We start from the raw sequence: 18,887 nt of genomic DNA on the forward strand, positions 1-18,887 counted from the left end.
CTTTAACACAGTTCCTCATGTTGTGGTCACTCCCAAGCATAAAATTATTTTCGTTGCTACTTCATAACTATAATTTTGCTACTGTTATGAATCGTAATTTAAATATCTGATATGCATAATGTGTTTTCTGATGGTCCAAAGAGGTCGTGACCCACAGGTTGTGAGAACCGCTGGTCTAGATAGTGTCAGCACAATTGGGCTAGTGTGGAGGGGAAACCCAAGGATGTGGAAGTGTAAGCATGTACAAAAGAGAAACATATAAAAATGGTAGACAAATAATAAATTAAGATGAGAGAAGCAGATATATATTAATAATAACAATGTATGTAAATAGGTCAAACTCCCCAGCTAAAGGGTGGGCAGATTAAATAAAAAGACAGTAACTAGATATAAGTAGCTCACAAGGCATGCCTGCATAGTAAAAGACAAACAAAGGTCAAACACTGAAAAATGGGAAAGGCAGTATCTAACAAATTACAACCATTGGAAAATGGATGTAGCTGTATTAATATTTGAGAAAGTAAGTTTTAAAATTACAAAGATTATTAATGATAATTTCTAAAATGGTTTAATAACTACAAGCATGCATGCTCCCAATGAAATAACTTCTAACCACAGGAAACGAACCACAAAGAGAAATGAATGAATTCATGATTAGAGTGGGAGTTTTTAACACATTTCTCCTCGTGTTTTAAAAGTTGAGCAGACAAAAATGACCAATGTTATAGAAAATTTCAACAATAAAAGCAAAGCTTGGCCTAATAGGCAAGTACATACATAGTTCTACCTGCAAAAATAGAGAATATGGTTTCTCAAGGATATATGGAGTATATGCACATGGTATATAAACGTGTTTGTATGCTTACCCAAAGGAAACCCTCAGCACTCATTCACATAACAGAAGACACTTGTACCTCCTAAATCTATTAAAATCAATACATTTTTTTAAAGAAGAAAGCCACAACACATTTTATAGAGTGTTTAACTGCCAAAATATTATTTTAAAAACTGTTAAAATATTCAAGGGCGAAGATGAAATCATACTAGAATTTTGAAATTGCAAAGAAAGGTGATTAAAACAGCTATTATAACAGAAAGATTACTTGTCAACTCCTGCACAAAATATCATGTTGCCTTTCTAATAACATCCTGAAGATGATGTATAGATACACTGTGATCCATTAATTATGCCAGCTCTTTCCTTTCTTCACCTGTAATTTTATTTTGTATGTGTATTTTTATATTTTTATTGATGTATAATCAACATATAATAAAGTACATATATTTAATGTTTATATTTTCAACATGAGCACCACACAGACAAGTAATGAAAATATCTACACTCCTGTAGTGTCCTGTGCCTTTTCATAACCCCTTGCTCCCTCTGGCCATTCCTACCCTCATCATGCCTTGACTCCCCCAACGATGAAATCTTCAGGGACCTTCTGGTCTGTTGTTCTCTGTCATTTTTGGATTAGTTTGTGTTTTCTAGAATTTTATATAAATATTTGATACACATTTCTTTTTTATTCCTCCTTTTATTTCGTTTAATTATTTTGCAGTTCATCCATGTTGTAGTGTTTACCAATGATCCAGTCCTTTTTGTTGCTAAATAATATTCCATTGTATGGATATACCACAATTTGTTTTATCTGTTTATGTGTTGATAAACATATGAATCATTTCCAGCGTTTGGTTATTACAAATAAATCTGCTATAGACAATTGTGTATAAAAAAGCCTGGGATGTGGCAAAAAAAATGCTCTAGAGGAAATTTATTTCCCACTCCTCTCAAGTTATGAAAGATTTCTCATTACAACATACACACATATTTTGCCTCTGCTTCCAATAATAGACTTCAGACTCTAGTAGGAGGAAGAGGGTAAGGGGGAAGATTTTTGCCACAGGAATCTGAATCTACACGTTGGAAATCTTTTGAAGGAGATAATAAAATACAAACATTACCATAATGTATACACTATGTCAGGGGTTCTTTAGTATTTTTTACATACTAGGTATTAAGCCAAACATGTTCCATAATAATAATTTAAATAACAACGTCTCAAGTAATCTCTATAAAAACTGTATAGGGTAAGTATTACAATTACCACTTTAAATGTAAAATAATTAAAGGTCTGAGAAATGATGTAATTGTCTCAAGATTAGTTTTATAAATAAACAGAGGGCTTAGATTCAAACCCAGGCCTGACAGAAAGGCTGGATTCTTTCGTTACCTTTCCCTGCTGTGAAATGGCCCTTGCCTTTCACACTTTTAAGTGTTTTGAGTGCTCAAAAAAGTTGTAAGGCATTGGGTTGTATTTTTCTCAGTTTCACTCTTTGCCATGGTTATTTTCTGCTCCTTAATCATCCTCGCCAGTTAAATAAGCATGAAACTCCAGTGTAGCCTCTAAAGCTCTACGTGGGGTGAGTTCTCTGCAACACTATCCTTCATGCCACCCTGCTTTGTTTCTCTCTTCACCCAAACACTGTAGGACTAATGCACTTGTCATACTTTTTCTAATTAGATTTATGTTATTGTTTTATCACTCTTCATTGTTATTCACTTAGCCAGAGAAAGGGCATCAGAGCACTTACTCCTCAGGGCCCTGAAACTGGATTGTTTATGAGAAATGCTGAGAATTTTTTGGAAATATATGTGTGTGTGCATATAATCTCATTATAAATACAAAAAAGGACAGAAAGTCTTACAGTCATGCATTATATTTCCAGATAATTTCTTAGTATGACACCATAAGAAAAAAAATCTCAATTTTTACATGCATATGAGAAAGAGAGAGATACCTCATATTTAGGGTGAGTTTCAAGGGAACTTAAGGAAAATATTTTTTAATTTTTTTGGATCCTCTATTTTGCATTTTGTGAAGACATTTATTGTGGACATAAAATGATAAAAAATGACATGAGGCTATTAGAATAACTGTAAACATGCAAAAAAGATAAAGCAGGTATAAAGATGATCGTCGTTGGGGTGCACACACTACACAGTATAAACACAAATGAAAAACTGGCCTTTGAACAATTAAAGTCTTTCTTTTAGGGTGTTTATTCATTTATATGCAGTAAACCAAATCTTCCAGGTTTCAGGACACATATCACTGATTTCCCTCTTAATTTATTTTCTTTGCTAAGGCAGAGTCGGAGGTTTGAATGACAAACATTGATCAGAGAAATCCCACTGTGTTATTGATGTTATTATTTTTATCTTACTATGAGCAAATAAAAACAATGTGTTGGGCTGGGGTGGGAATCCCTGGTCCTGGGTTAGCTGGTTTATAGTGCAAGTAGAAAAGATGCAATACAAAACAGAAAATGAGAGCTTATAAATACTTTTACATCATAGTTTTTAAATATCTATTTAGTGATAAATTCATAAAACAATCACTAATTTTAAAACACCACAACAAACAATTAGTGTGAAACCCTCACCATTTCAACAAGAAGTCATAATAAAACATTAGTTTGGATAATTTTTTTACTAAATAGACTATTGTAATTTTTTTCCACTTATAGCCCCAAATGCTAAAAACAATCTTTTAAGTAAATAAACTTGGCAATACAGCAGATTATATTCTGAGCATTTCAAAGCTCAATTTCTACATACCTGATTTTATGGACTATAAGTTTATAAAGTTTAAATTCAGTAGTTAAGGTGGTTCCATCTCCAAACACTGAAAGAATTCCAAAATGTACTTGCTCACCAGTTTTAATTTTGAAGTGTCTATAACCTTCACAATAGCAATGGCTTTCTCTTGCTCCTTCATCTTTCTCTGTTCCTTAAGCTTGAAAACAATAACCAGGAACACTGTTCAGAAACTTCTGTGCTAAGGTGAACTTTGGTTCTTCTTTGGACTTTAAGACTAATCCAGTCTGGACTGTGATTGACAGAAGCTTGTTCATTGATGTTATGTAGCCTTTTCAAGTTCCAACCAAGCACAGAGGGTTGTTAATATTTACTCATTCCTCATCTCTGAAATAGTCTTGAACTGTAACAGTTTCCCTAAAGTGCCAAATGCCACCAGCATTTATAGACACCTGATTGAAAAATGCCTGTATGTTAAAAGACATGAGTTATTATGCACAGCCACCTCTCTGAAATAAAGGAGTGGAACTAAAACCAATGGATGGAAATTACAGATAGATCTAAAGTCAGAGGCTAAAGAATCATTTGGCTGGAGTGCGGCAGAGGATCGGGTCAGTTTCAGGTTCCTTCAAATCCTCTGATTCTACAGTTGCAAGAAATGGCTTCTTTCTTGGACTAACAGCACAGTAGAGTGAGTAGGATCATTGCATTGGTTCCCTGCAGAACTGAGTTACAGCCCCTGTCCCACCATTCACTAACTGTGTGAACTTGGGCAAGTTACTGTACTTCTACAAGCCTCTTTCCTCTCTTAACCAAGTCTCTAATTCATAGGTTTGTTGTGAATAATAAATGCGATTTTTCACACACAAACATGCCACCTACTTTAAGCATCCAATGAATGAGAGCTATTATGATTGTTGGCTTTATCCGTATTGCTGCTGCTTTTTATCCATTAAAAGTATTCCTAAATAGGAATTAGAATGGGAATAATTACTTTCAAGGCTCTGTGTGAATTTTGGTATGGTTTATTTAATATGTATTTGCTGAGCATCTATGATGTGCTAGTTACTATCTGGATACTAAGAATAAAATAATGAGCAGGTCACTGTTCTAGGTTCCAGGGATACAGAATTAAGTAGGACAGATAAATCCCTATCTTCAAAGAGTGTAAATTCTAGGGTGAAAGCACACAATGAAGAGGTTAATATAATAATAAATAAGAACATTTTTGCTACTCATAAGTGTCAGAGGATATATAAGTTGTTGATGTGAGGAGTAAGCAGGGAGGTGTTTTTAATGAGGGTCATTTAGAAGGCCTCCCTGACAGTGTGACCCTGCCTAAATACCTGAGTCAGAAAGAGGCAAACATGCGATGATCTGAGAGAAAAACATTTAAAACAAAGAAAAGAAACTTCCACAGTTCTAAGATGATAATATGCTTGTCATGTTCAAGAAGCAGGAAGAACACTATTGAGTTCAGACCCTAAACACAAAAGGAAGTGATGGCTGTGATAAAGAGTCTGGATTATATTCTGAGTATTTCATAAAATTAATAAAATGTTAAGTAGGGAGAAACAGGATCTTATTATTACCTTAGGAAGATTATTCTGGCTTCTCTGTGAAGAATAGATATAAGGGAGCAAAATGTTGGAGGGAAGTTAAGTCAGAGCCTGTGGCTATAGAGGGAGACAATGGAAAGTGTTGATGATGAGAAGCAGTGAGATTCTGAAAATGTTGGCTGTGGATGACAAGGATATCCTGATAGATGCAGGCATGGAAGCAAGAGAGAGAAGAACAAAAATGCCCTCCCATCTTTTGTTTCAGATCAACTGAAAGCAGATTTTGGGGAGTGATATTTTTTTCAGCCATGTTAAATTTAAAATGTTTTCAGAACCACAAAAGGGTTAAGCAAGCAGTAGGGTGTAATGAGTCTGGCATTTAGGAGAGATAGTTGGGGCTGGAGATGGGTTGAGATCACCTAGAGCAGTGGTTCTCAACCTTCCTCATGCCGTGGGCCTTTAATACAGTTCCTGTGGGTCACGACCCACAGGTTGAGAACTGCTGACCTAGAGGGTGTATGTGGATATGTGCGCAATGAGGGCTGAAGACTGAGCCTTGGCACACTTTAGCTCTCAGACATCTGTTAGAAGAGAAAGAACCAATAAAATGGGTAAAAAAAAAAAAAAACAAAACAAAAAACTAGAGAATATGGTGCCACAGAATCCCAGGTAGTACTTCAAGAAGGATGTTGTCAACCGTGTCAAATGCCTCTTAGAAACCAAGTCAGGTAGGAATGAAGAATTTACTATTGGCTTGTGCATTGATTGGTTCTAAGAGCTCTTTCAGAATTACGAGAACAAAAACTCTTTTGGAGAAGAGAGAATAAGAGGTAAGTGGAGGAAAGAAGAAAATAGAGGCAGTGAGCTTTTTGTGTAGAGGAATCATGAAACAGCATGGTAGCCAGAGAGTAAATGAGTTCAAAGGGACCTGTTTGGTTTGGCTTGATTTTCAGTGGGTGTTATCCATAACACTGATATTTATAATCCAATAGATCAGCATATACTGATGATCAAAGAGGAGGAGCTGTTTAGAGAACAAAAGTCCTTGAAAGAGTAAGAATGTGTGGGATCCTGACACAAGTGGTAGCCAGGGTTGACTTTGGATTATGTGTTAGAAAGCTTATTCTATTATGGTAGAAGGGATAGCATAAAAATGAAAATAGATGCAGATGGTTTAATAGAACTGGTGATGAGGTCAATAAGTTTTAATCTGATTACTTATCTTTTCTCTTTGAAAGGAAAGTCCTCTGAAAAGTGGAGAAGGATGGGGGATCTTGGAGACTTGAAGAGTGATGAGAAGATATTCCATAGTTGTTTCAATTAAGGGGAATTTTACCAGGAATAGCAGTGGCACTGTCTGGCACTGGTAAATGCCCCTGTGAATTTTTGGTGCTATATTTGTGGGAAGCACTATGACATATGTGCCCATTCATATGTGCCCATTCATCTCTCAGGTTAACATGCAGCATAAGATAAGAGACGGTTTTAAATGGGGTTGGGGTTCAGCCAGGAAAGTACAATGAAGGAAAATGGGGACCTGTTAAGAGTACTAACAAGAGAATTAGTTGAGTACTGGACCAAGGGCTCTAGACAGTTTAAGGAAGAAATTTTTAAGTTGCTGTAAATGGGAAGTAGTAATAGAGTAACAGAAGAGTAATAGAAAACAGTAATAGAGTCCATTGATTTGGAGTCCCATCAAGCTTGAACAACTGTTAAGCTAAGACCACCAGAGTAAGCATACTGAAAAAAAATAGAATGTGTTGGTCAAAAGTGTGGAAAAAACATGTAAGAGATGTAGAGAAATTAGTAACAACCATATCTAGGATATGACCAGGTGAGGAGATGGTTGAAAAGGAGAGGAGAAAAACACCCTTGATGCAGAGGAGTTGGAAACACTGAGGGTCCACACAGCAGAGAGCACAGTGGATTCAGATGGACAGGCATTTCCTGCACTTTGGCTCTTGCCGTCCAGCCTGCACAGTTGTTGCCCTAAGAACTAATTGACAGGTGGATAAAGAAAAATTGAGAGGTAACTCTGACTTAGTAATTCAGATTCAAATGACTAATCATTTACTGCTGGATCAAAAACACCTGGGCTAAGTTGCACTGTAAACATGTTAAAGCAGTACATTCAACCTGACAAATCTGAAGAACCAGAGTAGTGCAGGCTCCCCCTCAGCAACTCCCAAGCTTCCCACCAACAGAAACTATAATGTGATTTGATAAAGATAGTGTGTGCAAATACTTAGTCTCTGTCCTATACTAGGTGAGTGCTTAATAATTATTATTATTGGTAAATTGGAGCTTCCCATTTTTGGAGTTTCCCATAATAGACCTCTGTTGATTTAGCCTGATAGAATCCATTCACATTTATTTTGGTTAACATCACCTATTCTGGTCTCACTTTTAATCTAGATAATTTATAGGGGAGTGTCGCTCATTCCATAGGTCCAGGGTGGGCCCACGATCCAGAGAAAGTGCCTTAGAAATTTATATGTGACAAAAGTTGCTCCAAAGGGAATTATCTCAGCACTTTAACTGGAACTAAGGAAGAGAAAAGGAAGCCTTCTTCTCTTAGATCACCTACTCTGACTGAATGTATTCACTAGAATGCATGTGTTTGTAAAAATCAGAAAATTCTGACATAACTAGCTTATAAAATGAAGGAAAGAAACCTTACATGATATGAAATCCATGGGTGAATAATTCTTCAGGGACATATAAGCAGTATATCTCCTGACTCTTTTTAATTTCTAGTATGAGCACATTTAATAGAAACCAAAATTCAATTTGTTCATATTTTTAGTCTAAATTTTGAAAGTATTTAAGTAGAATGAAGCTTCAAAGCATATCCTAAAGCTTTTAGATTTTTTTAGTGCTCCTATTATAATTTTTTTAAATTATTATTTAAAAATATTATGGGGGATACAAACGTTATTAGTAACCTGGCTCCCTTCCACCGTGCCTGAGTCGGGGTTATCAGCACGCCCCTTGGTTTCTTTTGTTTCTCCTCCTATTATCGACCCTTTGGCAGTACAATGACTATAGCAACTCCCTAAGTCACGTAGTCCTGTAACTTCCTGGACTAGCAAAAACCTCTTTCTTGAAACACCTTTATAAACTGAAGAAAACTTCCTAGCAGGTCTCGGTGACCGGCTAAATATGCCAGAATTGTAGCACAATCCCTTTCTTAAAACAATTTCTGGCAGAGGAAATGGGGCCAACAGAATTGGTTGAAATTAATCAAAAACTTCCTCTTTCTTACAAAGGAGTGAATTTCTGAAAAAAAAAAAAAATCTAGGTTAGCAAGAAAAAAGTAACACATGGCTGGGAATAGGCTATGACAATATCTGCTCAACAGCTGAGAATAAAGCCAGCACAGAAGAAAACAGGCAAATTTACAAAGGGATGCTCACATACAATATTACTTAGGGATTTTTAGACAGCATGAACCAATAAATTCTTTTCAAGCTTGAGCCCCATATAAGTCAGGTTATACCACCTGCAACCAAAAGTTCACTAGCTAATATACTTACTCAAAGCATTCCTCTGAGTATAACAAGTCTTTACTTTTATCTCCATAAACTATAAAAATCCTTCAGTTTTCTACCTCTATTCTCCCAGCTATTCTTACACATTCTCTTTTTTCTCACTTCTTGCCTTATGTAGTTCTCTTAACTTGCCACTTTTCTGCCTTCGCATCTATCTCTTAAAACCTTAACTAGATAGTACTTCATAACTGTATTTCAAACATCATCTCTTCCCAAAGCATTTCCAAAAATTCTCACTTTAGCATGGTTTCTCCTTCATTCCAGGTGCTGATTCTCTGACTAGCATTAAAAGCATACACATGTAGTCTATCGATCAAAAACAGCCTCAGAGATCAATATTTATTTTTAATTATTCCCATAATACAGAAATAGCAAAGCAAAAGTAGGCTAGGTGATCGGTGCAATGCCTAGACTAGGACCTGGGTTTGACAGAAGATCTACATTCTTCTTCTTGCCTCTCAGGTACAGTTCATTGGGCTGCCCCACGGCAATGTCAACTCTTGACATTGAGTCTCTCATTTTGGAGTTTTGTATTTTGTGAGTGTACCCATTTCATGTAAGTAGTTAATAAATATTTGGTAAAATATACAGCTTGGTTATATATGTGGATCTAAACTTATCAATGATCATTAATTGATGAACAGCAGATTGTTTATATAAATATAGATAGGCCCCTTGTAACTTTTTTTTTTTTAGAGACAGAGTCTCACTTCATCTCCCTTGGTAGAGTGCCATGGTGTCACAGTTCATAGCAACCACCAACTCCTGGGCTTAGGCGATTCTCTTGCCTCAACCTCCCAAGTAGTTGGGACTACAGACGCCCACCACAACACCCAGCTATTTTTTTCGTTGCAGTTTGGCCGGGGCCGGGTTTGAACCCACCACCCTCAGTATATGGGGCCAGTGCCCTGAGCCACAGGCACTGCCCCCTGTAACTGATTTTTTTTAAGTGCATTCTGTGTATCAAAAGCAAATTCCTGATAGTCATTACCACCGATTTTTACTGAGTAGGCCACTCTACATAGCTTCTATAAAACACGTAGATAATTTCACAAAGAGAATGTTTCAGTATATAATTTCAATAAAGACCATGTCCAAGGAAAAGAAGATTATAGGAAATTAATATTATTTTTTCAAACCAAGAGTCAAATACTGGCTAAAAAATTAGCTTCTTCATGCTGTGAAATTCGGGAGAAATTGGGATTAATAATATATATTTATCCAGAGAATTGGTCAGCTTTCATATAACTATACAATTTGAACTCTAATGAGAGAAAAGGTAGAAAGAGTTGTTACTCTATCCTGAAAGGAAAAAGAAGAGAAGGGAAGGGAATAAAGAAAAAAAGGGATACAGTCACCGTTTTTTTCTTAAGTCTCTATATTTAAAACATCCATCATAGCTTAGCCCAACCCATTGATTTATTGAGGAACAGTCTCCAATGTTCAATATAGTAAGAATTCACTTTCTTTAAATGAAATGTCTAGTAATTCAATTACAATTTTTTATACTCTTTTTTCTCATGTTTTCTATAGGGTCATAAACCATAAACAAACAATAATACTTCAAAGTATGCCAAAAGAGCTTACACACTCTTTACAAATATCATTTTTATGATTAATAAATGAACAATCCGAAGGCAGTGGCAGTCAAATGGAAAACAATATATTGTCTCTTCACTGAATATTATTCTATCAATATTTGTATTGAATTCACCATAGAAGTCTTTCTACATGCTTTAAAGTAGGGTAAGGCCTGTTCTACCTTTTCACAATTCCACTTTAATCTCTGTTTATTGGCATAGGTGTAAATTTATATTTATAATTGTTACAATCTTTTTCTTTCTTCTATAGAGGTGTAGAGCCTCTGAATCTGATATCTATTAGTCATTGTAAATAGTCAAAATTTAGTCATAATCATATAAAGGTGTTCATATGCTGAACTTCAAAAGAATATGAAGATTAAATCACTCATAGAAAAGACTATAGCAGATTAGATACACAATTACATTCACTATATAAAGATCAAATAGATACAGGAAATGAGATTCAGAAAGAGATACTAGTATGAGTCTTATAATTTTCCTTCATAATATTACATCATCTTTTTTCTGCACCAACAAATATTAATATTTTCTAATATTCATTTTCTAAATTGTCTGTTTCAATAGTACAGAACAAAACAACAAAACATCATTTGCTAATAAAACAATTTTTTTTTTTTATCATCAGAGGCTATTTATTTCTGTTTAAATGACTTCCTCGGGTCTGGAAACACTTACTGTTCTTTGCATTAGCAGAGGAGAGTCTGTTTCTTCCTCTTTAAAACTTGATTCCATACCAATTAGATCCTCAATAACGTCCTCCATCTAGCAAAATATAATACATTTAGAATATTGTACATAATGATAATTATGACGCATAAAGTTGTGCATCAGTTTGCACAGATCAGAGAGAAAAATTCTAGCAGTCTTTAAGTTTTTGGACAATTTAAATTGAGGATATACGCATATTACAAACTAGAATATTTTAGAACAGAAAATGAGGTAATTCTGACACTCTTTAATCTGTTGGTTTTCTTTGCATTTGCTTCCACAGGCTGACAGGTAACATCTGGGTAAAGTACCCCAGGATAGTCCCTTGGAAATCATTATCTACTTAAATGGAATGGTTACCATGAAGTGCCTCAAGCCAGGCAGAGCCTATATACTTATGTGCAGAGATGACTTTCTACACACTTTGCTTTTCTTTTAAAATGTTTGATTACATCTTGCAATCAATATCCATGTTCAAACTTAGGTATGGAATACATGGAAACACATTATCCTATCTTCTTTGATGACCAGTAATAATACTAGTAATAGCAAAAGCAAAAAGAGCAACAAAATAATCACAGACATCTTCCATAGTAACGATAAAGTCAGCACCACATGTGTCAGGCATTGTTCTAAGTGCTTTGCATGTATCAGGCCATGTCAAGCCCACAAAAACCCTATGAAATGGGTACCATAATTATCTGTCTTATACAGATGAGGAAATTGAGAGATAAACAGATTCAATAGCCAGTCGGAGATTAGTTAGGGAGGAGCAGAGGCAGGACTGACATCCTGGAAACCTGGCTCTGTAGTCTAACCCCAATCAACTTCTATGCACTTTCTCAGCTCCTTTCTAAGATAGCATTTCTTTCTTTTGTACTTTGGCTGGAAGAGATTTAAAAAGCTTATATATCTTTTAGAAACACACTAGCCTGCCTCTTTCTCTCTCTCTCTCTGCCTCCCTCCCCTTTCTGTTCTACTTCTAAACCTCTTCTAACTTTTCTTTCTTTCTTTTTTTTTTTTTCAGTATTCACTTTATTGCACTCTGGACCTGAACCCACAGTATCTCCAAGGTCCAAGGTATGCCTATATGCATGTAGAAAATTCAAAAGAATCTACAAACAAAACTAATAAGAGAATTCAGCAAGGGGTCGCTACACAAATATCTATTAACCTGGTATAGCCATTTCCATTTCTATGTTCAACTACATATAAGGATTTTATTTTGCAAATATTCTTTGGGTTTTTTTTTTTTTTTCATCTACCATGATAGCTTTCATCTTTTTAGCTGGCATTACTGGAAATATTTAGATGTATTTCTTTTTGTTAATATTTTTTATTGTAAAAGAAAAGTGGAGAACATAAAACTAGTGGGATATTTGACATTGGATTTGAGAAACTAGTGCATCAATATCTGGTTTGATGGAAGTAGTAGCAATTTTCAATGAGTTCTAAAAATGCTCTTCAGATATTTTGGTTCTAATTTTACTCTTTTTTAAAATTTCAAATTAATATGAGGCTATAAGTTTTTCAGTTACATTTTTTCAACTCTAAGATAAAGTCCAAGTTGTAGTTGAGCCCTTCACCCGGGGGCGTGCTGAACACCTTCACATGTGTATGTTAGGTGAGATCCCGCCAATTGTCCTCCCTCCTTCCCCCTTCCCACTACTTCCTTTCTCCTCTTCCTTGCTAGACTATATTTGTGTTTCATCTTTCCCGTGGATGTGTAATTATCTATGTATCTTGAAATGATATAAACTCAAGATCTCGTGAATGCTGAATTTACGTAATGGTAGTGATATGAGCTTCCCACAACATGCACAGCCATACCAAGGAGTAAACTCTGGTAGACATGGAAAAATATCTTATTATTCCATTGATGTTATCCCCTAAGCAAGTTTTCTGGAAAATTTAGAGAATCGAGTGTCCAGAGCCTTCTAAGATACTTTCAAAGGCAATATGTCAAAAATTTGGAACGTTAGTCATATATTAATTTAACAAATACTTATTATGTAATGTTTATTGCAAGGTCTTATAAGAACCGGAGCTATCATAGCCACCAGCATGAAATTCCTGCCCTTATGGAGCTCAAATTCTTAAGAAAACTGACCATAAACAGCTTATTGTGAAATAACGGATTAAAGAAATTAAAGCAGATAGGGGATAGAGCTTGATGGAAGTAGATTTTGTTAGGAAGTGATCAGAGAAGGATTTAATGATATTTCAACAGAGACAAAAATAACTTGGGGATGGGTGGTCCTTAGGGAGGGAGTGAAAAATGGAAAGACTTCATGTAGAAACAAGCTCCACATGTCTGGGTGAGAGGGCCAATGTGAATGGAGCAGGGTGAACCAGGTGAAGAGGGCATTGAGATGAACTCCAAAGCAGTCAAGGAGCGACACTGCAGAATTCTGAAGGACTGTGGAGTCCAGTGAAAATTTCAGCAGTGAGGGGAATGTCCTATATCTGCACTGTCCAGTATAGTAACTGCTAACCACATACAGCCACAGAGCACGTGAAATGTGGACAGTGCAACTGAGAAAGAGTATTTCATTTAATGTTTTAAAATGTTATGGAATTCGAGCTAACCTAAAATTAAATTGAAACATCTACATGTGGCTGGTGGGTACCATAGTAGAGAGAGTAGCTGTGGTTATGGTCAGGGGCTTTGGGTGTTACTCCACGTGTGTGGAGAGACCTTTAAAGGTTCGAGCATGATCCACATGCATGTTTTGTTGCTTTGGTCTGGTCCAGTCTCTGAAGTAAATTTTTGATTGTTATTAAACTCAAAAATTTTTTTAATTGCATGCTATGTTATTCACATTCCACCTTTAAATGGACAAGAAATGTGTATTGAACAGATGTGAAGAAGACCTGAGGGGAGAACACCCCACACTCTTGTCTCTTTAATTCTTTTGACTGTACACTTGCTCAGGTTTCTCCTTTTCTAGAAACAAACTTTTCTGTGTTACGCATGAAAGTTCATCCTCCTTTGGAGGCTCTGCTTTTGCACTTCACACCACTCTCCCTCTTTTCTCTCCTCTGCCTACAAGACTATCTTTTCCAATGATTTACAGACGTTGATCTTTCCATTATTTTAATGGATATTAAGATCTAAAATGCATCCAAAAACTTCACTGTATAAGCTTCCTAGAGGGTCCATAATTTAAAAACTAGGAATCCAGTTGCTATTTTAAAAAGGACAACAAACCACCATTCTCTATCAGATGAAACAGAATTGACAAATCAGACAAAATAAGAATTGCAAATCAGCAAAATAAGCATCCTCAAAATAATAACCTAAGAACATACAAAGAAAAAGCAAATGGCTTGACAAAAATCAAAATGGAGATAATAGGCAAAAAAAAGTAAGGTTTGGGACTATGAAAAACATTTATAAAATTTTAGAAACTTAAAAATAAAGGCTTAAAGAACCAGGTTTAGAGAATGACAAAGGTTAAAGAACAAGAATCAAACTTTTCAGCAACACCTAGAGCAGAAGACAATTGATGATGTTTGAAGTATTAAGCGTAAGGAACTTTGAACCTAGACATTTATAGACAACAAAGTAGTCTATAAATATGTGGGTGAGATAAAATTTTTCTTAGGCATACAATCTTAGAAGTTTTACAGCAAAAAGGTCTTTGAAAAACTTCAGGAAGTACTCTAGTCAGAAGATAAATAAAACCATCAAATTAATACAAAATACAAGAAGGAGTAAATCACAGTAAAATGTTTGCATTCTAAGTAACGAGAAATATATATGTACACATATTTATGCATAATCTTATATATGAATTTATATTGATACATGTACATGTATACGTATGTCCATGAATTCCATAAATATCAGTATAGAAAGATACATGAGAACAAGAAAGAATTGAGATTACACTAAGGTAGATTATGGGTAGATTAGATAGATTATTACTTACGGGTATGGCATATTTATTGCTAAATAATGATATCGATATAGAAAAAATGTAACTACATAACTTAAGTAACTATAATGATAGGAATGTTAAAATATTAAAGTTAAAATGTTAAAATATTAAAAGTAAAAAACTGGAAAGAAAAGAAAAATAGTGGAGGAAAGAAAAAAGATGGCAAATAAAGAAGGCATAGAAACTTAAAAACATGAGCAATGATAATTAGTAAATCCTAATAGCAAAGTAAATTAGTTAATATGCCTATCAAGAAACTATCTCTCGAACTCTTGAACTGGATTTTTAAAAGTATTATAACATTTTGTCTATAAGGGACATATTTAAAATAATTGAGAAGGCTGCAGCAAAATTTTAAAAAGTATCATAAGTGTGACTGAAGGAAAGGTACATTAGTGATTCCAATATCAGGCAATACAAAATGCAAGGTAAAAATTTAAAGAAAAAATATTTAAAGGAAATACCAAGAATGCATATGCACCTAAAAATATACATAGCAACAACTGTCAGGATTCTAGAGGAAAACAAATCAACACTTGTTGACTATGGTAGTTTAGCACTCTCAAAATCTGATAGTTCACACAAAAACCTAAATTTAGACGTCTCTTTGCCTATTCTCAAAGCCATTCCTGGTGTCCTGTCATCTTGTAACCAGTTCCATCTCTGAAATATTAAACACCATCCTCTTACTCGTCAACTTCAGCTTTCCTTTTCATTCTAATCTAGACCCTACGGCAGATCATCTGAACAATTTTTATCATGACCTTATTTGTGCTTGCCCTAACTATCTCTATGTCCAACCATCCCAAACACCCCAGGCAGTCAAACTCTCCACCTTCTATTAAGTCTGAATTCAAGGTAGAATACCATGTGCCCACCACCCTGCTGATAACTCCTATTTGTTTCTATTTTCATGGACTACTAACTTTCATGGATATTTATCAATTCCTACTTTACTGGACTCATCTGTTACTTTGGATGTGGAGCTCATTCCCTCCTTCTATAAACTAACTGTTGGCTTTAATGACATTGTACTCTCCAGGTTACCATTTGACTTTACTTTGGGGGGCCCTCTCTTCTGACCACCCTTAATTGTTGGCTATCTCCTGAAATCCATCTTTAGTTACCATTCTCCTCATTGAATTCAAGTTCTCTGGGAATCACTTTCTCATCCAAGATTTCAAGTACACTCTACCTGCTGACAACGCTCAAATCTCCTCCTCTAGTCTGGATTCCTCTTTCTCAAGGCATTTTGATACCTAGTCATCACCAACATCTCCACATGGTAATAGCACAAATATTTCAGCTCTAACAAGTTTTAATGGAGAGCTTCATTATCATTCACTGCACAATAGAAATAGATTCCCAGGGGTGGCACCTGTGGCTCAAAGGAGTAGGATGCCAGTCTATATGCTGGAGGTGGCGGGTTCAAACCCAGCCCCAGCCAAAAACTGCAAAAAAAAAGAAACAAAGAAAGAAATAGATTCCCAATTGTTCTCCACCCATATCTCCAGACTTCCTCCCCTACGTAGTTGACAGAGTAATACACAAATAACTCTGATTATGTCACCCAGACCCCACCACTCTTTCTACATAATAATTATTTGTTAATATTTTTCTCTCCCCCTCCACTTGATGCTCCTAGATAGTACAGATCATATATCATGTGCAGTCACCTTGAACGTGTGGTAATGACAGTTCCTCTGAATGAAGAAACAAATAAGGAAACTTGAAATGAATTTTGAAGGGTGAGTTGGAATTCTTCAGACAAATGATAGAGATGGAATGAGTAGGAGATAAAGAAAGGATAAAAGAAGGAGAATTTGGCCACCATAGGAACCACTGGTGAGCTCATGGGGCTGAAGCACACAATTCCATGAGGGTGTTAAATGTTAAGTCTGGGCCAGGTACAAGGACTAAGTGTGGAAGGTTCCTCTGTGTTATGAGTACGAATTTGAATGATATCTCAGGATAAAATGCATCTTATAAAATGCCTCTTTTAATTTTATATTTCTTTGTCTCACGGACCTTTCATCTTCAAATTATTACTAATTCCGATCACCTAATCCTGACTCTAAGCCTTCTCTCAGAGGTTTATCCTGTGGTAGCTATAATTTGTAGGATCTTAGAAATCATGAAATGCTGTCTGATGCTGTAAGAGGACAAGGCTTAGGAGAACGAACACCAAAAGATGGCAACAGCCACTATCTCCTGAGCTCCCACTCTGCCTTTGTGTCAGGAACTTTTAAAATACAAGCATAAAAATAACTCTTCAAAGTGTAGAAAAGTAGGTGAGAGAGTAAGGACTGAGACCAGACTATGCCGTCTCTACTGTACTATCTGTGTCCAAAGACTGTATGCTTTTGCTTTGAGAAAAAGACTCCTGGCACCAATCAAAAAATATTAAGAAATTGCAATAGCACAAGATAAATACTAGCTCTTAAAGATAGTAAGTATGTTAAAGATGGTAGTATATGAAAGAAAAATTCTAAGAGACTACACTCTGATTAAAACTATTACACACTGAGTAACCTATGACTAATTAGATATTAATAATGGTTGGAAGAGACTTTTGTATACACAATTTGAAAAGTACAATGATTTTTAAAAGGTTAAAAAATTGTCTTCAACCACTGTTCGCATTGCTTCTAGGCTACTGCACTCTTGGGACTTTAACCCTTCCAGCCACAGGAATCTGACTGAGACCACCGAAAGCATTGCTGAGAACGTGCAACTTCCCTTTGTCTATGCAAACCTCCAAAAGCCAAAGGTGAGAGGTGTGCCGAAGAAATAAAAAATGGACAGAAACCCCAGAAGTCTGGTATATGGTGCTGATTCATTCTCTCTCTCTCTTTTTATTCATTCTCATTTTTTAGAAAACTTATTTAATATGTAATATGGTCACTTTCTAGGTTTTACTTAGAATTGACCAGCATGTTCATATTCTTTGAGATTTGTTTTTTCTCAAGAAATCAACATCTCACATAAGAAAATGAACTTTGAAAGAGGTGGTTATAAAATAAATTCAGAGATGAAACCCAGAAAAATCACAGGACCATGGCTCTAATAAATCAAATGGGGAAAAAATGAAAAAGAAAAGAACAGGAAGTTCTGTTATTAAGGTAGTTTTTCTAAACTGAGCTGTTAAAGGATGAATTTTTATCAGTTCCAGTTGTTTTCTTTTTTTCATTCTTCAGTATTTTCTGAAGATTCATACAAACAAGTCAATATAAATATAAACTATATGAATCTAGACACTCTTACTGATTTTTTTATCTTCAGTATCTCTAAATTCTTGTTATTTACTAAATGGCAGACAAATATTTTTGAAAATAGAAATGAATGTATAGAAAATCAAAAATTAAAACTCCAGAGATGATTCCATAATACATTCAGTGCCCTAAGATTATCTGTCTTAGTCCAATAAACATTTCTACAGCACAAATTTACTATTGTTTAAACATCTTTTTGTTTTTAGTGGATATTTTAGATAAGATACAACTACTGATATGTATTTCAACTAAAGATGTCAGAAAACATTAACAATTAGAGCTAAATGATCTAAACATGGATTGTTGTTAGTGCCTACTTTGATTCTCATTGATACATAAATGAGTATGAAAAATGAATTGTTATAATTTATTGTGCATAATAATTTCATATATAGTAATGATAATTAATTAAAACACACTCCTTCATTAAGTAAATTTGCAAATAAAATGTTTACTGTAAAAATGTTGGTTTTGGCTCAGTGCCCATAGCACAGTGGTTGTGGCACCAGCCACATACACCAAAGCTGGCAGGTTTGAACCTGGCCCAGGCCAGCTAAACAACAATGACATCTGCAACAACAAAATAAATAGCCGGGTGTTGTGGTGGGCCCCTGTAGTCCCAGCTACTTGGGAGGCTGAGGCGAGAGA

The 18,887-nt window shown here is 35.3% G+C and overlaps 1 protein-coding gene across 3 annotated transcripts in view; it reads right to left on the bottom strand.

Annotated features, from left to right (window-relative positions):
• TFEC (transcription factor EC) overlaps window positions 1-18,887 on the bottom strand; it is a 184,669-nt gene that overhangs the window by 24,619 nt on the left and 141,163 nt on the right. For 2 of the 3 annotated variants that reach the window (XM_053553844.1, XM_053553845.1), the window contains one exon: window positions 10,991-11,077. In XM_053553844.1, coding sequence (XP_053409819.1) covers window positions 10,991-11,077 — 87 coding nt within the window. Of the gene's footprint in view, window positions 1-3,719; window positions 3,841-10,990; window positions 11,078-18,887 lie in introns of those variants that run through there. The other variant, XM_053553846.1, reaches the window with a different exon arrangement.

The sequence above is a fragment of the Nycticebus coucang genome, chromosome 11, assembly GCF_027406575.1.
Source record: "Nycticebus coucang isolate mNycCou1 chromosome 11, mNycCou1.pri, whole genome shotgun sequence".
In the NCBI taxonomy this organism is placed as follows: domain Eukaryota; kingdom Metazoa; phylum Chordata; class Mammalia; order Primates; family Lorisidae; genus Nycticebus; species Nycticebus coucang.